This window comes from Coptis chinensis, chromosome 7, assembly GCF_015680905.1.
Source record: "Coptis chinensis isolate HL-2020 chromosome 7, ASM1568090v1, whole genome shotgun sequence".
NCBI classification, from domain to species: domain Eukaryota; kingdom Viridiplantae; phylum Streptophyta; class Magnoliopsida; order Ranunculales; family Ranunculaceae; genus Coptis; species Coptis chinensis.
Window position 1 is genome coordinate 3779744 of NC_141462.1, and position 20935 is coordinate 3800678.

Consider the following 20935-nt stretch of genomic DNA (forward strand, 5'->3'; position numbering starts at 1 on the left):
GCCTGAAAGCTCATCAACTTTAAAAAAGACACTAATCGTTTGGTTCTTTGTTTGTATGTGCCATTTTGAATAGACTCAAACCGTTTCCACTTTGTCTATGTCCATATCTATGAAGACATTTGGAATTAGTTCACCCATTATAGCAACATCCTTGTATTAGTTCAGAAGGCTCACCTAAATCCTAATTACATAATTATCTAAAATACTTTAAAAAATGCGGTTGTTATCTACAGTCCCGCAACATATATTTAATATTTTTTAGATAACTCTTGGTTATTCAAAAGATTTTATTTGAAGACTTACAACTGCCCAAATCCATTTGATTAAATTGCAAAATATCCCATCAAAATATTAAATGCAAATTTGTAATAATAATAAAGACAATTATGTCATTTAGATCTCAACACACTTTTTCCACACCACATATTATAGCAATAAACATCATGTTCAGAGGCACATGCATTACATAATTATATAAGAAATAGATCTCAAATAACACTTGGCGGAATTCAAACTTACAACCTCTCCAATGAAAAGAGGAGTACAAAACCAATTGAGCTACAAACTCTCGTCTAATTGACCTAAATTAGAGCAAGAATTCCAACAATTTTGTAAAATCTTTACAGGGAAGCAATGATACGGACCCAAGCTAAAGGTTTAATGTTTTTTTCACCAAGGATTTTAATATTTTGACACGATGCCCTTCCAAAGGTATGGGGTTAACAGTGATTGGAGTATCGACACTTTGACAGTACATTCCAACTCTGCTAACAGAGACATGACGCTTCTAATTGCGTGATGGACGGGCAATTTCACAATCAGGAATTTGGTGCTGTGTCTATACTGGGACCATCAGTTATCATTCTGTTCTCGAATAACTGAATATATGCTGCGGTGCGAATTTTACGTCACTTCATTCAGCTCAGTCAATAATGCGATCATTCACTTTGACATGACAACACCCTATGCTATTGTCTTCTTCTAAATGACCAATTTTTATTCACTGAATTCATAGAGTCAGTCTTTTAGATGTATGGGAATGGCTTAATTTCCCCCGTTTTGTAAAAGCTCAATAGTATTCTACTTAGTAAAAGCCAAACTTTTTACAAGTTCATGGCATGGTTGAATTGAAAAGAATTCATCGAATATGATCATAGGATACTAGAATCAGAGTTTGGATTTGGTTGCTTAGGAAGTATCATGGGATGGGCATGACTACATTGAGCATTGCTTTCTTACCTGGTTTCACGCTCATGATATTATTGTTTGTTAAATAAGTTAGCTACTGTTGCATAAAATAATGACGAAATCAAACTAACAACTTATCCAATAATGCTTTCATAATTTTATATGAATATCAAAATTAACACATTTAGTACATTGTTGTACTATTCGCAAGCCAACTACCACAAAAACTCCCTTCAAGCCACCAAACACTTTAACCAAAATACTTATTAAGCAACTTTTCAAGAGTAGTTTCGAAGACATCCTAATGGAAGCACTGTACCTATCAGTACAAAAGTACAAAAAAGAAAGTTAGATTATAAAATGTTCATCATTTTGAGTTTCTCACTTATATCAGTTAGTTACCAATGAAAAAAAATGACTTACTAGGAATTCTTTTGAGTGAGCGGTTTAACTGGAGCCACATTGCATAGGAAGGCTGGAAGAGTACGCTAGAAAGCAATTTAGAGTGTCATCAACCGTTGCTAAAAAAATTGTGACACATCAGTTTTTTTCATCAGTCATAATTGTTATAAACGTGTCATATACCAACGCATTTTTGCGAAACTGTTGGTTTCTATTTCGGATGGCAAAACCTGTCCCATACAATTTTTTTAATTTCCTGGGCTCAAAAAAATCTAGCCGTTTTGATTTGTTATTTTAATTTTTTATTAAAAAAAACTTTGAAAAAGTTATGGACAACAAAACTTGACCCGTCCAATATGTAGACGGCTAAAGTTGTCCCGTGCGAATAGGGCTGCTAAATTTATAAGTATTTTGATCGAGAATTTGACAATTGCTGAGATAAAAACGGGCATTTGGCAGTACGTTGGTGAACAAAATTGCCAAAAAAATTTCTAACTGTCACATTAGAAATAGTTTTTAAGAGTGCGTTGATGATGCTCTTTTACTAGATTTCTTTAAGTGAGTGGCTTAAGTGCAGCTTGCAAATGAAAAAAGACTTTTCAACATTTCTCTAACTTGGCTTGTTTGCAACATTTAAGACCTTGAGTCTTATTTTGTTTTTGCCTCTTATAAGACCTTTTTCGTTTGGTTTTTCTTATAAAATACAATTCAATACTTATAAGACATGTATATTTTTTAATTTTTTGGTTTTGTTTTTGCCTATAAGATGTATTCTACTATAAATGTCTTTAAAGATTCTCCAATTTAAAGTATCAAAATCGGATCTACTTCAATTCTAAGTCTTATAACTTTGGCCTATATACCCCTGCCTAGAGCCTCATTTATCTTTTCTTCCCTTTTCATTATCTTATTCTCCAAATAACTCCATCGCTTCCTAGCCACCCAATCCACTACTACTACTACCACCACCACCACCAAACTATTAAAACCAACACCACCACCATTACCACCACCATCATCACCTCTACCACCACTACCATCGCTAAGACTATCACCACCACTATCAATTAAAATCACCACCACTATCACCATGCTTTAAAAATCACTACCACCTTTATTAAGACCAACATCATTACTTCCACTACCACCAAAGACCACCATCACTACTACTATACTATTAAGACTATCACCATTCGACAAATTTTGTATATTAAGACATCCACCACTTCTACTATTACCACCACTACTAAATATTATATATTAAGACTAATATCATCATCTCCACTACCACCACCATCGTGGAAAATTATTAAGTTTTACCACTACTACTACCATCGCCAATTAAAGTTTGTTTTTTAAAATCGATATTCTAATTATCAAAATTGATTTGAAATCGAAAATCAAACTATACACTTATTTCAAATTAATCTATTCAAGTTTAAATGTGATGTAAAAGTAGGATTATATTTTCGTCATTGTTAACCATCTATAAGATGTCAAGTTTTTTCTTTTTTTACAAGTCTTTATAAAGATTTAACTTAAAATAAAAACAAACCACTTTATAAGACATGCTCATCTTGGTAAAATAAAACATCTTAAGAACCTCTTATAACACATGATCTTATAAGACCCTCTTATAATTTAACCTAACAAAACTTAACCTCTTATAACACATGGTCGTTATGAAGGAAAAATGATTTTGTTTCAATAATTTTTTTTATTTTTTTTTTTTTTTATTTTATTTTATTTTATTTTATTTTTTTCTGTACCTAATTTACTAGTCAACTAAATTTGATCACTCAATTTCAGATCCAAACCTAACATGCTCAGCATGCTGTACGGCTATACCTAAACCCCCTTTCACAGAAAGTTCAAATACAATGTGTTTGTTTTGCGTTTGGTTCTCGGACTTTGAAATAAAGAGGTTGTGGTTGCTTAATATCTCTCTCAAAAATCTTAACCGTACATAATTTTCATCACGCAATTGAAGAATATGTACCTTTTTCGCTTAAAAAGAAAAATATATATATATCAGTCCCAGCACATTGTCGAAAACTATATGCGGTTAAGATTTTGGGGCAGGATTTCGACCCACCGTATTCCAACTGTATGCTTAAGACATTTATAGCACAGGTTTTTGTTTCATTTGGTTTTGCTCTCGTACTTTGGAAGTTTGTTACTACTGGTCCTGGATCCCACGTTCCCACCAAATGTGTATTTTGTGACCACCTCATTTTTTCATTTTGTGACAAGTACCACAGAGAAGATAATGGGTGAAGATAATATAAGGGACATTTTCACCTACCAAGTGTCTGGCCTGTAATGTAATATGACAGATAGGAAACATGTAAATGGTAAAATAAACTCTGGAAGAGCAACTTGGTGCAACTGGCAACTTAGCATCATGGTCCCAAATACCCATGATGGGCTCAAATAGTTGCAGGAACAAGTCAAAGCAGCTCGCCCAGTTCTTAGTCGGTATTGATACCAAGGCTAAGTCGGTACAGGGTTCAAAAAAAGTAAAAAACCCAAAATATATCTCATGCTGAAATTGTGTTGTTTCGGATAATTGGGCCCTTCTTAGCAATTTCTACCCCCGAGTGACTGCTGCTGCTACTCGGATACTTGTGTACTCCATAGGATAAATGTCCTTTTTCTTTTTGCTAGTGGTAGGAACTAGGAAGATTCTAAAATGTCCAAAGAACCGTGTATAAGAGGACTAACGAGTAAGAAGATAAGAACATTTGACTCCTGCCTTGATGTATTCCACTTGTATGTAATTCCAAATTCGTGCGCACACACGCTGTTTTCCTATTCAAACCTGTTTTTAAGCATTCTTTTTGTTAAAGCAACGCACCAACTTGTCTACTTTCTCATTTTCAGCAACATATATAAGACACCACACTATCACATAACTTCATCATATATTCATATCCATCTTGTTATTCCAAACTTGTTCATTCAAATTCATCAAACTTCGTTTATCAGTCTTTGCTTTGTTGAAATGGTCATGCTGTTTCAAAGGTTTGGTAATCACACTCTTAAAACCTCCTCAAAAATGCAGTCATCCGAAGCGCTTTCGGCTTCTTTGCATGCTTTCGAATCAGATATATTGAATTATCTGTTCCAAATATCTTTGCATTCAAAACCCGGAGTAGATACATATTCATTTTCATGGATTCAGAAGTGTTTACGTGTGTTGCCTAATATCGACAAGGCCTTCGCAAAGTTCATTGCAGATATCGATTATCCAATAACTGAATGGAAAAGCTTCCGTGTTGAAGAGTATATGAAAGATAACATAACTCTTTTGGATCATCTTAATGGTATATCTTCCTCTATTTCTCATATGGGTCAAGCTTGTATGAAGTTATTGCATGCCTTGAGCCTTGTAGAAGCCTCTCCAATCATGTTGAAAAAGTTGGAAGCAATACTACCTTGGTGTTCTAACAAAAAAGTCGAAGATCAAGAAGAAGGAAAAGTTTCTTCAGGGAAAGATTTGGTCCTACATCAAGCCTTGTTGGTTAGGAAACGCGTGAAGAATTGGATATGTAGGATTATTGATTCTAGTATTCGTGGAGATACAGCCCAATCATGCTTGGTGATGAATAGCGAATGTGGTGGACTTTACAATTCGTCGTTGGGTAGTTTGCAATCGGGTGTGTGTGAAGAGATGAAGAGAAAGACTGTTGTAAAAGAAGTGGTTGAGATAAACAACGGAGTTGTTCGGCTTCAAGCAGCAGCTGCCAAAGAAGGACGACATGGTGATGAACCAAAAGAATTGCGAGAAAGAGTAGAGGTCTTGGGGAAGCTATTAGAGGGAGTGAAAGAAGATGTGAATAAGTTGTTCGCAGAAGCCTTGGTAAGGAGAAATGAGTTACTAGATAGCCTTGAGCATAGAAAAGAATAAAATCCCTAATGTTATTGTACAGAAATTTCTTTCTAAAATATTTTTAAGTTTTTCAGTTTATAAACGAATTTTGTTCCAAGTTATTTTTGTTATGTAGAATGATTCGCCCAAAGAGCACTCCGATCATAATTTGGTATGAATAATCCTAGAGTTGTTAGTTGTACCCACTATAGAAAAATTAGCAAAAAATGGTCCATTATTTAGTCTCACTTTCACTGTGTATTGAGAACAAAATACCCTGCTTTGTATCTGGGATTCTGGATACAGATTGCAGACAGCAAAATATGAGAAAAATGTTCCATGAACAGAGAGATGGACAATAGTGAGGGAAAGACATTGTTTGCTACATCAGAACTAGTGACTACAAATTCAACTGCAGGTAGTTTGGCATTTACAGAAAAATAAATGAAAATAGTGTCATCTTGTCATTTGTAAGACCTCAACACAAAATTAACCAATATCGTGAAACCAGTCTGTCAAGCAAGGACACATTACAAAATTACCGTGAATTTCATGCAACATTAACCTGATATGTTAGCACAGACTGGACTACTTGAGTGTAGTGCAGAACATAAACTTTAAAGCAACAAAGTCTATCATTTGCAATAAAACCAGATCAGATATACTAGCCTATAATGTTCTATACTTCAACTACCGAGGAAAAACAATTCCCTCCCCAGAAAAATACAAGTATAGTCCAGTATATATAAAGAGTCTGAGCAAAATGCTTGCCTAAATCATAGGGGGAATCACCTATTTCTATTGGAGATATGCTTTCCGGCAACATGAAAATGTGAAAGGGTACTGATGTGATCTGAGGCAGTTTCCAGTTAAAAAAGAGCATAACATTGAAATTTATTTTTCGGTCATCTCAGTCTCTGAATCATCATTCGAACAGGATGCTCTCTCAGGTTCTTTTCTCTTGCGACGAACATCTGATGAAAGCCTGGCAAAAGAAAATATTTTAGTGGAATGAATGATATTATCACTAATAAACAGAAGCAAATAGCCTTGGAGCCATCTTCAGTTCCCTGACTACTCTGTTAGCTCATTTATGTTGTCACGCTGTAAATAGATGTGCTGGAAAAATAAATCCCACTGGAAACAGCATACAGTTTCCTTGTTTTAGCCATTAGATGGAGAATGGGGTTCCATCTTGAAGTGTCATGTCAGCAAATAAAGAACTGTCAACAAGCGCGCCTACTAGATCGCAATTTACTACTCAAGGAAAAATCATGCTCAACTCTTTTTGTGCCCATTTGAGCTTAAATTTCATCCGGGATTAACATTGATTATCTGGTTACTCTTCTTCACAATCCATGTCCTAGTAACTCTTATTTCTCCTAAAATTTTGTGAGTATTGGTGATAAGTGGTGGTAACATTCAATCACCTGGTTATTATGAACCAACAAGAAAAGTCGATGAGCTTTTATGTAAAAGTGGCATAAAACAGACCATATTTTTCCTTGTTAAGTTATGGCTGGGCAATGTTAGGTGAATTCATCGATTGAATAGGTAAGAAAAATGATGAGCTCGCATGTCATGCTTTACGAAACACCTGGAAGTAATAAGCTTAGTTCATTTGAAGGACAGAGTAATACCCCAAGTGCAAGGAAGTATCTGATTCTTCTGGCTTTTCAAGTGTGCAATTACAACCCGCATTTGAACTTATCACATCATGCTTTGTGAGTGAAGGTTTCCTTTCCGTGTGATGGAGTTCAAGATAAGGGCGCACTGGGAGTTCAGCAACTGGAAGCAAAGAACGAAGTTCCTCGACCTACAGAAGTTAGAAGGGTGAAAAAAAGGTCCATGTATGGCGAATAGGCCATCAATCCAAATAAATAAATAAAATACCTGTTTGCGCAAACTATCGTTCTCCAGCATGACCCGCTGTTCCTAAGTACAGTACAATTTGTAAATCATTTGTACTACATCAAATTTGTTTTGCACAAGAAGCATGCATGACCCCAAAAAGAATGGAATTTTACTGTTTATAACTAATGGAAGAACGATATATGCTCTATCAACATAAAGAATCTTGGTGAGACAATGCAATATTTTGTAAGCACACAAACTTCTAACCTTCCATAAATCCTTCACCTTGATAGAAATAATAACCGGCCATGGAAGCAGAAAAGTTACTTTTAAAACACAAGTTATAATCTAATTAACTATTGTACCTGCACTCTTGAGTGTTCTAGCTGCTCCATTAGCAAATGCTCCTGAAAAAGTCATAGCTTCAATTCAATATACGCAAAACATAGTTTGTCAAATTCACATTTATATAATACGTATTTTAAAATCTTTGTGATACCTTCCGTCCCTTAACAGATAATATCCCTTCATTCAACTGTTTCTCAAGATGATGCAGTTCTTTAATGCTTAATCCTGACAGTTCTTTTCCCATCATCCTCCTAAAAAACAGATAAAAGAACAATGCAAGTGAAAAAAATTCTACATTGAAAGCCCAAGCAAAACGTTTTCATGAGACGGTTTTAAAAGAATACATACGAGTTTGCCATTCGTATTTTCGAAATTTCTTCCTTCAGAATATGCAACTCCCTAGAGTGGTGTTTCTGTTTGAAAGAAAGGATCAGATTTTACAGTAGCAAAAGCAATACATTCAAACGAAATGGTATGTATGGAAGCCACGGAAACTAGTAAAACAGGGAAAACCAAATCAAAAATAAAATTGTGAAGACCAAAATAAAAGAAAGTACCTCTGCCTCATACTGAACCAAAGTGGTGTCGGAAAAATCTTGGCTCTTGTTGTATCTTGAAAGTGTTCTTTTCATGCTTAACAAAAACAAGAAAAACAGTAAGTAAACAAGCATAAATATAATGTTAGGACTACATGGACTTAGATGATAACCTAAGTTACATTGACACAGATGCATGTGTCCGTATCCAACACGGATAAAAAGTGTCTGACATGGCGAAATATAAAAAATTGAGGTATATCACATACAATATGTGTCTGACACGGACACGTGGATACGCATCAGACATGGATTATTTTTAAAATATGGCGTGCCCACGTAACATAGATATTGATAATGTACTAAAAAAATGTCAACTTGCACTAATACACATGATACTTTAATTGATGAATGATGAAATGCACAACAGCAAAGACTGTAGATACCAAACCGAGGTTAATTGTCCATGCTAAATGCTAAATTACAGTAAGCAAGTAACAAAGAGGGAAAAGAGTAAAGACGCATGAAAACGAGCAATCATGAGTGAGGTTTGCATTGAAGTACCAGTATTCAAAAGCACTTCAAGGGGCAAATTAAGGTATAGGACGTGAAGCTTAAGCCTCATTGTTACCAAGGAAAACAGACCAAGCAGATGAAATATGTTGATTTACACAAATACCTCAATCGATGTATTTAATAGCAAATTCAACTAAATAGATCTAGCAAACAGTCTTTCCCCAGTTTTTCTCACTGAATATCTTTCCAAATTGCTTGGGATGTGTGATTATTTGGAAGGTTATACAGTAATTACCCATGGATTGCTCTGCATTTGCATTTCTCAAATGCAAACTCAAAATGCAACTATACTTTTTGATTGTGAAGCTAGCTAGACATCAAGGAGTCAGGGAGCAACTGCCTCACAATGTAGTGCCTCTAGCCTTCTATTTGATTTGTATGTGTGCATTTGAGTCTACTCTGCTTTGGAGCAGAGTAAACCAAAATTATCAATAGTCCACCTACCACAAATGAAACTAAGGTAAAACTCTAGAATTGCAAACACTTAAACGATCAAATATACATAACTCGGGTGCCTTAAATCTTATGCCAAACAGTAACAGGAGAACTAGTCATCCACAATGATGAATAACAAAGCATTCATGAAAATCCATGTACTTTTCATTTGTACTCTGTGTTCACTATAGTTATGTATATAAACACTAATAAGTAATAATCAGCAATGACCACCAGGAAAAACATCCATTAAAAATCCATAGTCGCAATTCAGTGATTTTCTTCCCTCTCTGGATTTAATCTTTTAACACGTACAGCTTTATACTCAACTAATTAGGATCCACACATGCACATATCCAAAATACTTGAAATCACCAGAAACAAAACGGGACTTATAAGAGAGCCTTAAAAATATTAAGAACTTGCTTAGAAGATACACATACTAAACAAAGAAACCAAATTTACCCAAAGCTAGCAAATAAAAACAAACTAAACAAAGGGGACTTTTTTTTTCTTCCCCAAAAGAAGGAAAATTGAACAAAAATGCCCAAAGGAAAAAAAATAAAAAACTGAACAAAATAAAGCTGAACTTAGAACAAATAAAGAAAAAAAAAATGTACCCATTGCTAGAAAATTCAAAGAGTTTCCCAGTGTTGGAGAATATAATAAGAGCAACTTCTGCATCACATAAAATCGAAAGTTCTTGAGCTTTCTTAATCAAACCAGCGCGTCGTTTTGAGAAAGTGACTTGCCTACTTGTAGCATTTTCAATCTTCTTAATCTCAATCTTTCCTCTACCCATTTTTTCTCTTCCAATATCTTCACTATTTTTCATGAAAACAGAAACATATAAAGAAGAAGAAAATGAAGTTGCAAGAAACAAAAAGACTCTAAAAAAGTTTATGTATTTTTTCTTCTTTCTTTAGCTATGTTTTCAACTTCTCTGAATCTAAACAAGGAAAACACAACTAAATATAGAGAAGAAGATAGAGAGGTGAGAGTGGGTTTACTCAAAATGGCAAAACTCTTTAAACGGCAACCTTGCATGGCTATTGTCTTGATTATAGTGTATATAGAAAATTTATGACAGAGAAAGTTTTGCCAAATTTGAAACTTTTTGTACTCTCTCTCTCTCTTTCATTACAAGTGTTGATGCTTTTCTCTGCTCTCATCTTCCTATACTTAGTAGTATCTTCTTTTTTTATACATTTGCCAGTTTTGGAGGGAAAGGAAATAAATATTCTTGTGCTACTGTATCCTACTATTTTGTACTAGTCCTACAATCCTACCTCATTTTTTGATCAATTTTGGGGCACCCTCTTTTTAATCTGATGGGTGATGTATGAAGTGGTGCATTGGAATATTTCTTATTTCATTGGTAAAAGGATTTACACAATTATAGGCATTATAGCTTTGTTTAGATTTGCTTTTCTATTTCCTATCTTTCTATTTGAATGAAATGGTATGACCACATTGCTTTAGAGTTTACTCACTAAATATGGAAAAACTAATTGCAAGTTGCAATTCTTTTCCTTTTGGGATAGTGAATAGGGGAGCTACCCACTGATTCAAGGAATCATGATATCAAGAAAAAAGAGATCATATTTTGTCCATGTGGGGAAATGTTTCCAATGAAAGCTTGAGCGCCTGTGTTAGGCATTGACATGTTTATATGGCATTAAAGCCTTGATCTTATTTAAGTAAAAATTCAGATTAGGATTTGGTGCCAACTAAACACGCCTCCTGATTCTACCAAAGAAAAAACGCCCTATTGTTAAATTTAATTATTATAGACAGGTAACTAATTTGAACTAGCAGCACAAATAATAGACACCTTACACCTATTTGTAGGAACTAGGAAATCGAAAATGGATTCCATAATATTTTCACTATTACATCCACCTGCGTAGTTTTGATGGAAGTTTTGGAAGTGGATACATACAGCCCTACTCCAATGTCTTTCAACGGCAAGAATTTTTATTACAAGACAATCTCAAGCAATGTGGGAGGTGCACCGTGAACTCAGTCTCAACCCAGACTTTGTGGATTGGGCTTCCAAGAAACTAAACAGTCAAATTATGCGATTAAAAGATAAATACTAATCCATTTGTGTTAACGTGAATTCTCCAAGAAGTGAGACATACTTGAAACCTCGTATCCTCAAATACTGACATTAACTCTAAAGAGATGTAGTCATACTTGCAACATATAATCCTCAAACCCTGAAGTTTACAACAGCTCTCAAGAAGAAATGCCTTCAAGAGAAGCTCTGCTACACGCTCATTCCTTTTCTCTTGTTAAAATTAGACATACGTAACACAGTACAACTTAATGCATTCCAAACAATAGACAACAAACTGGTGATCATTCTTCAAGAACCAAATTGGTCTCCATACGCTGAAGAGTGAGCATGCTGAAGCATATTGAAAAAGGAACTCGTTCTCTTTATAAAGAATCTGAGACTCAAGGCGCCTTGCAATAACCTACGCTGGACACGTACTAAGAAAACGCTCACAACTAGGGGGTAATTACTTTCCCCCTATCAATGGCAATACTTTTGGAGTTGTCAAAGGGTGATCGCACTGTCAAGCACTCAAGCGCAAGCTCCAAAGTTTCATCTACTTTTTCACATACATAAATATAGTGGGACTCGGGATCTTCCAAAACAAAGTCTGGTGGAAGGAGGCCTTCCTCTGTTAAAGGAACAGGTTCAAAGGAAGATTTAATCGACGAACTACTATCAGCTGGTCTTTCAAAACCTGGTCTGGCTGCAAGGATTTACAGCAAAATGGAGATTGATATCTAAGGACAGCAAATAACAAGAATGAAGCTACTGTCTTATTTGTGTTTTTTTTATCGATAACCATCATAACTTCACGATCGACAAAGTAAGAAAGAAGTCCTGAACAATGTAGGATAAGGTACTAGCAAAGAGAAAAGGAAAAAAATAAGAGCCCATTTCTTTTATTAAATTAATGACATATCATACATTAATAATTCAAAACAGGTAAGAAGTATCATAACAATAACAAAACAAGCACCTGTTTAACGGAAAACATGACACACACATCTTGAAGGGGATTGCCTGAGCAAATACAAGAGCTCATGAAAATGGCGGTCAAAGAGTTTGACAAAAATTCATACAGACTCCTAATGACCAAGGAATACTAGATAACCTAGTATTTTCGGATTAGCCAAAACATAATTTCCTGTTTAGGCTCATCAATCTCGGATAGTAATTCCAAATTAGTAGAAATAAGGCTACTAACCTACTAGCATGTTATACAAGGACTTCAGTTTTCTTTGAGTAGTGAAATAAAAAGATCTGAGGGCCCCTAACGTTGCTAATGACTTGCTCTCAAAAGGCAAGGATAGAGAAATCAAACTTCACCCGGATTGCCATCTCAAACAATCCAAAGAATGTGAAACCCTTCAGACCAATCCATATTTGTCGACTCTAAGAGCATCTCTAGGTGGTGGTAGCATACTCTTCATATTTGAAGAAAAAGTTTGAAGAAGTTGGTCGAAAAAACTCTAGGTGGTCACAAATTTCGACCAACTCTTCCGCAAATGCAATTGTAGACCCTACCACACACGCCATTGGTACTGGCGCGCGCCAATACTATTGTCGCACGACATTACCACTATCGTCCCCAAGTTGAAAAAAACACTCACGCGACATTCCCACTGTCGCACTAAATGGAAAAAGTAAAAAAAAAATAACTTGCGTGACATTAGTAGTGGCGCTGTACTGGCGCGTGGTGCTGGTCAAAGTCAAAAAAAAAAATGGAGCGATATTTGCAATGGCGCGCAACATTACTATTGTCGCTCCGCATCCGTATCCAAATTGCCAAATTTGCGAACAAGCAGGTGATGCGACCATAAATGCGGCCACCTAGAGATGGAATTCCGAGATATTCCGAACTTTTTTTTCAAATATGAAGAAAAAAGCAGGTTATACTACCACCTAGAGATGCTCTAAGTATGTTGTTTTCTTACTCTTTTCCTTCTGTTTTATTTAGATTCATTTATGTGTTTTGCACTAATTCACACTGTCACACACTCACACATCAGTAGACAAAGATGCAAATGGTAATCTTTAACTTGAAATGAAAGGACTCCCCTGACAATCAAAACATTTGCAAAAAAAATTATAAATTTTTGTTGAAATGCCATAGAAAAACAAAAACAGTACTAGTACATCAATGATTTCAATAAAGAGGTCCTTTTAAGAGATAACACTTACATATAACGTACAACATAACTTTCCAACTGTATACTGCTCGGTTTATATGAGGAATCCTCACTGTTGGGTCGCCATATGTTATCTGCAAACAGAAACAACTTGACCAAGTTGAGTTTACAGAATAAACGAAAAAAGACACAAAAAACAAGAGAAAAGTTCCACTGCAATATATACCAGCATATAGACGCCTCCCGGTTTAAGTACCCTACACTCAAAAAAAAAAGTTCAGCGAAACAAATTGCAACTACATAAAAGAGATAATCCGCATCCTATAATATGTCAGTATTACAATTAAGTCCCTGAGATGGTGAAGCCTAAACCTGCTCACTTCCCCTAGCATTTGTGCAGCACTAAGTGGAGCATTCGTACCACACTAGAATTGAAAAGAACTAAAATGTTAGAACATGCCTAGTGATATATAGGAGGAATCGTGATAAGATCTGAAGCATGAATCATACCAACAAAGAGTCCAGAGTGCCTGGATTCCAGATTATCATCAGCACAACAAAAAAACAAGACAAATCAATTTGGTACCAAATCTACACAGTAATTCCTAAACTTTAATTTGAAGACAAGAGATTTAGGTCACAAAGTTTTACCTTTATCGATGACACTTTCAAACGAATCATCTGGAAATAAGCTCATATCTCTAACATCCATTTGCATGTCTATTGTGTTGATGAAGGAGGTTTATGCAAAAAGAAAAAAAAAAATTACACATGAAATAATAAATGTACGCAAAAAGAAAAACAATAAAGCTCCTTATAATATTCTTATACATTTCAGCTGAGGTATATCCTCATACTTCTTCCTCATCATTGCAATGGCAACTGAAGAAATGTCAATGTTTGTAATGTCTTCGTACCCATCCTTTACCATGTCTTCTGACATAACTACACGTAATAGCATAACTTAGCTCTCTATAAAGACTCAATGATTCATATTAAGAGGAGAATAAAGAACAGATATTTACACATAATCATCAATCCATTTAACATAAGAAAAAAAGCCCACTCTCAATATAATTCCATAATACAAAGTTTCAAACAACAAAGAGAAAGAGAGTTAAAAAGAAAGTTGGAATTACCAGCATTACCACAACCAACCATGAGAAGTCTAGAAGAAAAAGGGACAAACTTGCGAACTAAAGGTTGAAGATTAGAGTAACGTTGATACCAATCAAAAGAACCCACTTCTTGTACATAACGTGCGTCCCAATATAAAGCGTCACCATAGTTGTATGTGTTGCAGCTTGAAGTGTCTCTGTTCATCTTCTTCCTTCTTCTTCTTCTTCTTCTTCTTCTTCTTCACTCTCTTTTTGGTTTTCTAGTTTTTTTGCCGCAGCTGAAAATATGAATTTTTTTTTTCTAGAGTTCAGACAAGTTAGTACGGGTCGGGTCGGGTCGGGTTTACTAGTTTATTGTTTTCGGTGGATTTGGATTGGGGGAGAGAGAAATTGTAAAACCCATTTGTTGGCCCATGAATGAAGACTCAACGAGCTACGAGCCAATAAAAAAGAGAACTAAAGTCCAATCCTAGTCACCCCAAAAAACAGTGTAACCCCTCTGTTCCTTTTCAAGGTATGTGGTGAAGGCATATAGGTGGGTAGACACCAAACAGTTGCTTTGATATGGTTCTAAATCTAATAGAACAATTCTATACTAGAATAACTGCATAGCACTGGGTGGCGTGATGTAGAAAGAAGATGAGAGGGTGAAAATTTGAGAGAAGAGAATGAAGAAGAGAAAATATTAAAAGAGGAAGAGGGAGAGAGAGAGGGGTGGGGTGGGTGGACCAAGTGACATTTTGCCCATTTCTAAAGTCGATGCAAGAGTTTGCATGACTCGTGGAATAATTAACAAACAAGTTGAATAAAAAAAAAAAATAATAATAATAATAATAACACCATTAATTAATGAGTGACAACCTATAAATTTTGTCTTAGTTTGTATAACTTCGATCTAAAACATAGATGAATCATAATTCAATGTCTGGGTCTGCTAGAGCTAGAGGGGCTGAAGTAGAACTTTAATAAAAAAATTTGGGGTGCGAATTGTTACATTTTGGACATTTTTGTAGTTAATTATTGAAATATTAATAGAGTTTATCCCAGATCTGTTGGGGCTCTGATAGCACTCCATACAACCTTCGGTTCCACCTAGGGCTGTCAATGGGTTTCGATAACCCGATAACCGATCCGAACCAAACCTATAAAAGATGGTTTGGGTTTTGATAATTTTGTTTGTCCTCTATCGACCCGAAACTGAACCGAACCGATAAGATATTGGTTTGGTTTTGGATTTGCTTTCTATCGAACCGATATGAACCCGAACCGATAAGATGACATTTTAGTAATATTTATGATTAGTTTTGTAAATGTTTATCAATTGTGTGGCTAAAATTAATTGATTTAATTTAGAATTGAATTGATTTTATAGTTTTCAGTTTGGGTTGGTTCAGTTTTGGGTTGCAATATATCTTATCGGTTTAGTTCAATTTCAGATGAGAAATAATATTATTGGTTCGGTTCGGTTCGATTTCGGGTTCCCAATTTTCTTATCAGTTTAGGTTTGGATTTTCCAGAACCCGATCCAAACCGATCCATTGACAGCCCTAGTTCCACCTATATTCTAAAGAGATCATTTTCGAATTTGAAAAGCTCGAAGGAACATATAAATTTTATATACATACGTATCTAGGTTAAATTTAAGAACGGATCTACAAGATACGTGTAGTGTGTGTTAATACGAGTTTGGAAAGCAAGAATGCACGCTCACTCATTATCCATAATTAATTAACATGCATGCCCATCGAGCGTGCATGATAATTAAATCACTGAAAATGGGGTAGGTCAAATTGCAACTATTAACTTGGGTGGGGCGCTTGTTTAGTTAAGTCGGTATGTAACCCTAAAATAAGTTGTAGTTAAATCTTACCACATCTCACGTACCTTTCAACTACATAGAAATCGAACCTACTCCATGCAATCCACTCCTCAACCTAAAATTAGTCTCGCTAAAGCATATAATGTGACCCTCATTCACATGGGCGGAGCCAAGGGTGTGCAAGGGTGGGTAGCTGCACACCTTGAACTTTCCCCAAAAAAACTATTTATGTGTGTTGGTTTCCCTTTTCCAAAGATGTAAAACTTTGTTATGATGTTATCCAAATGTATTACACCAAGAGTGTGCTATTTTTCTATCACTTGATTTGCTTAAGATTTACTAATTGAGCTAGGCTTTCACTAATTTGAGAGCACCTGATCAAAACTCCCAATTAGAAAGAAAAGAAATTTTATCTTCTTCTTCTTCATTAGTTGTTTTTTTTTTCCCCCACAAAAACCCCTACTCAAAAACTTGTGCCCTGTCAAGTGTGGTTAGTGTCATTAATTAATTGAAAAACTCTAATCTCTCATAAGTTATATACACAACTTTTGAGAGAGTATTTTAAGCCTTGCACATTGTCAAGAATCGACTTTGGAATCATATAGAAGATGAGTGTGAATAATTGTCTAGTAACATATATTGAGATCGAATGAAATATTTAAAAGCGTTGATTCTGTGACGATTATGCAATGGTTTTCGAAAATGGATACTTGTTGTGGACACTTCTAATTTTTTTTGTTTGATTTCGAGTTTTTCAAAAACTTTCTTTTTTGGATAGTTACTATACACATGTTTGAAATTTTTGCTTTTTGGTGTTAAGAATTTTGAGTTGCTTTTTTAATGAATTGCATATTAATTTGTCCACCCTGCACTAAAATCTTGGCCACTCACCTTAGTTAATGACTCACCGGTCAATAGTCTAATAGCCTAGTAAGTACTCCGATCCTACTTTATGGTTTGTAAGTCTGATATAATCTTGTCCATAACTTTTCATTTTCAAAGTTTCAGGGAAACAAGCTAAAGGTGTAATATAAAAGTATTTAAATTGTAGCATAATAGGATGTTCATCAATAATAACCTATAACGCTTTTCTATGTAATTTGAATATATGTAGCAATTTTTTATTTTATTTTGTTGTTTTTATTTTTCAGATTGGTAAGTCTATTTTAAATGAGATTAGTAATTCGGATGCTAGCGAGGTTCGAACCCTAAATCTTTAGTATCATCACCCAAAAGTTTTACCAACGTAACTAAACTAACTAGCACCTGTATATGTAGTGATTTTCTTTAGAGGAGGTTAGTAGCTTTTAGATCGAATCTTTTGCGAAGGTTTTCTTGAGGGAAAAGTATATGGTCTTAATTGTAGTCATTGCCCCTCACTCCCTTGGCAAAAATAAATTGAACGAAAATTACGTAAACAATGAGAAATGATAAAGAAATATGATTCTATGATCAATATTAGAATTAAAAGTTGAATACGTCAACCCTGCATGGCTGCATTTGGTCGTCTCTTTGTATGAAAGATGAAACTCACAAACGCCTTTTAGACTCTAGAAACAACAACTTTGCCCTGGCCTCATGAGGGGGCACCACTTTTAATTTTTTAGTTGTCCGTAAACGGATTATTTTGGGGGGAATTGTTAGAATATTTTAGACAATTTCATTTCTCATGAACTTGATTAGGAGAAATGATAATCATGCATCCTCCCCTTTTAGTTTATTAGTTGTCCGTAAACGAATTGTTATGGGGAAATTGTCGGAATATTTTAGACAATTTCATTTCTCCTAACCGAGAAATGATAATCATCCTCTCCTTTTAGTTTCTTACTTGTCCATAAACGGATTATTATGGGGAAATTGTCTGAATAATTTACACAATTTCATTTTTATTGACCTTGGTTAGGTTTTAGATAAAATAAGAATTTATTTGAATATTTTGAGGTGATCATTTTTCCATGTTAGCAAGTTATACGGCTTTAAATCCGGAATTTCATCAAATCATGTTAATTAATTTTGATGATCACCTCAAAATATTCGAGGATCACCTTACTAATCATTTTGAGGTAAAAATATGGAACTTAATTTAATGTGATTAATTGCGATTTGGTTTAGGTATTTCTTTTGGTAAGATTTCTTTTTGTTACACAATTTCTAGACTGTCAATTTTAATTATGTGGCAATTTAGGTAACGAACAATTCGGGAAGGGAATTCGAATTTAATGCCTTGAAGTCTATTTAAGTCCGTGTTTTCCTTCATTTTATCGTAGTTTTCTTGCATTTTTTTCTTTGAAGGGTGTCTCTTTTTTCCTGTTAGCTAGTTAATTATATCTTGGTTTTGTTTTCGAGTAAAGTTCAATAGTGTCCAACGATTGCCCCCCTCCATGTGGCCATGTGCTGCTCTCGGTGCAGAATGAGATTACTAAAATTGATTTGTAAAACTGATATCAATGAACTTAATTTGGTGGCTTGTTTCCCGAATCTAAATGGGAAGAAACAGTAAGGTCTCTTTTGTTTATTTGTTTTTATATTTATACTATTTTTTAGGGCAACCGAGAGTTTTGGGCAGATCCCGTAACCAAACCCGAGTCGAATTCACCAAAAACCTACCACAAAAAAAAAACAAAATTTGGGCCAAATTAAATTCATCTCCTACTCTCATTTAGCCACCATTTCTTCCTTTCACACCAATACAATCTATTTCTTTAGTTACCACCCTTCAGTTCGCACCAAAAACTAAAAATTGTGTCAACTGTCTTGTGTTCTCCCTCTTGATCTCTCATCCTCCGTTCAGCTGTCACCGTCAATCTAATGTAAGTAATTTCTAATTTCTAATTTGTTTTGTATTGCTTTGATTACAATCCTCCTCCATATCATTGTTATCAGCTTACTGACCTAGAACGGCAAAACAATGCATATAGAATTGAAAGCGTTGAGTTTCAATTTTCTGTATTTCTTGAATGTTGGTTAAACATATTGTCGGATATTTTCTCATCTTTCTCAATACAAACAGTTCCTCCAATAGTGTTTTAGTGTAGCTCTTCAGTATTGATGGGTTTTAGTGTAGAAAACATACACTATGTTTGTTGAATTAGTTCTACTATGTGATCAAATTCCGTAAATGTAGTGTGTAGGAGGTTGTTAAGAAGTATGTTCTAAAAAGCTTGGGTCTTCCATTTTATTGTTTCGAAGTTTCTCCACTTAGGGTATTAATTTAGGGACTAGGGATTAGGAATGAGGGAGAAGAAGAAGAAAAAGACTAAACAAGTTGCCTCCAGATTACTTGTATTTAGTTGGGAAGTGCCCAACAAAAATTAAGATTTTTTTTGTCAATAGCAAATTTGTAAAATAATTTTTTTTTTTTGGTCTGCCCAACACAAAATGGGCCCATAGCGACTACCTTTTTTTATGTGATGGCCTCTTGATAATTGATTTTTTTTTTTTTTTTTTTAGGACTACGTTGTTATAATGATTTATCCTCTCAACCGGGTTCTATTTTTCAATATCGTTCATGGTAACTCCAACAAAAGTGTTACGTATATCACAGTATAGTAGCTCTTGTTGAAGACGTCAAAAACATCGAGGTTGGGCTTATTCCCATCCCAGATTATGAGCTGATTGTTAGCCGCAACAACCCTAAAGGCAGAGGCAAGGCAAAGGTCAATCATCTAGTACAATGTTTAAGAAGTTTTAATTAGCAATTTTTTTATCGTGCTTAAATTGATTTTGTGTGTGTTGTTGTTTTGTAGTCGTGATAATGCGGTGGAATCAAAACAAGAAAGGAGACTGCCATGCATCCTGTTGAGATCAACGAATTGCATTGTTTCTGATGGTCTAGACTCTGTTTTATGATGAAAGGCCAGCAAAAAAGCTTACCGGAAAGCATTTAAACCGTCAATAACAATTCCGAGCGACACGTATAACAACTAATCCTACAGAAACATTCATAGCGACATGTACCAGAACCCACTTCCCTGCATAAATTTTGCGGTCTTTTAAGCTTTAAGTGTACACAGACATTGTAACTTAACACGTACGTACGAGAACAAAAATATTAGTGGCAATTTCTATTTTCTAATGGATAATATTAGTGGCAATTTCTATTTTCTAATGGATTCGAATCTTGCAGATGCTCTTTGATCTATTCATATGGACTACGTACATACTAGGCCTGACATCTAATATGGAATCGAATATGAAAATCTATTTCAAGTTAATACACGAGGAGTACGAGTATAGAACTATAGATGCACATGCATGTAGATATGTAGTGTATAAAATTTTAAAACGGGTCTATAAACGGACACACGTGCATAGTACATTTCAGAAAAAGATATATAAATATCACGATATGTTAAGAGATATATACGACTGTAAATATCAGTGATATTTTGACGATATTTGTGATATTTGTAATATTTGGAGATATTTAACGATATTTTGTGTATATAACAATTTTATTTAATATTTACCATTATATTTTAAATAAATATAAATAATGTATCATGATATATCAAAAAATATCTACAATATCTACGATATTTATCAATATTTTGGATATATCCACGATATTTACAAGTGAAACAATGTCAAATAT

The 20935-nt window shown here is 34.7% G+C and overlaps 2 protein-coding genes across 6 annotated transcripts; one reads left to right on the forward strand and one right to left on the reverse strand.

Annotated features, from left to right (window-relative positions):
• Positions 1-4408: 4408 nt before the first annotated feature.
• On the forward strand, positions 4409-5579 carry LOC147485312 (protein BPS1, chloroplastic-like). Its single transcript, XM_086569707.1, has one exon. It carries the CDS (start codon positions 4595-4597, stop codon positions 5498-5500), a length of 906 nt encoding a protein of 301 aa, XP_086425833.1. The 5' UTR covers positions 4409-4594; the 3' UTR covers positions 5501-5579.
• A 349-nt stretch (positions 5580-5928) lies between these two features.
• On the reverse strand, positions 5929-14864 carry LOC147485313 (S-adenosyl-L-methionine-dependent methyltransferases superfamily protein). Of its 5 annotated transcripts, XR_015200672.1 has the most exons (15): positions 14544-14864; positions 14236-14349; positions 14056-14124; positions 13915-13934; positions 13777-13829; positions 13631-13661; positions 13457-13538; positions 9831-10034; positions 8221-8296; positions 8012-8076; positions 7815-7914; positions 7681-7722; positions 7355-7396; positions 7102-7277; positions 5929-6446 (listed from the first exon to the last, which is right to left on the reverse strand). XR_015200672.1 is itself a non-coding variant. In XM_086569709.1 (10 exons), the coding sequence occupies exons 3-10, from the start codon at positions 10010-10012 to the stop codon at positions 6356-6358; spliced, it is 774 nt and encodes a 257-aa protein (XP_086425835.1). In that variant the 5' UTR covers positions 10013-10034; positions 13457-13538; positions 13631-13666; the 3' UTR covers positions 5929-6355. The 5 variants fall into 5 exon arrangements, 4 of the variants coding, with proteins under 4 accessions (XP_086425835.1, XP_086425836.1, XP_086425834.1 ...); XM_086569709.1 differs by lacking the exons at positions 13777-13829; positions 13915-13934; positions 14056-14124; positions 14236-14349; positions 14544-14864 and having other exon boundaries at positions 13631-13666; XM_086569710.1 differs by lacking the exons at positions 13777-13829; positions 13915-13934; positions 14056-14124; positions 14236-14349; positions 14544-14864 and having other exon boundaries at positions 6075-6446; positions 7355-7390; positions 13631-13667.
• Between the last annotated feature and the right edge of the window lie 6071 nt (positions 14865-20935).

Bases quoted from the DNA above. Each gene is read 5' to 3' on its own strand.
- LOC147485312 (XM_086569707.1), top strand. From the start codon at position 4,595: ATGGTCATGCTGTTTCAAAGGTTTGGTAATCACACTCTTAAAACCTCC.
- LOC147485313 (XM_086569708.1), bottom strand. From the start codon at position 14,727: ATGAACAGAGACACTTCAAGCTGCAACACATACAACTATGGTGACGCT. The intron at 14,350-14,543 runs GTAATTCCAACT...TATTACGTGTAG, and splicing joins GGTTGGTTGTGGTAATGCTG to TTATGTCAGAAGACATGGTA. The intron at 13,662-13,776 runs GTTTAGGCTTCA...TTTTGAGTGTAG, and splicing joins ATGCTAGGGGAAGTGAGCAG to GGTACTTAAACCGGGAGGCG.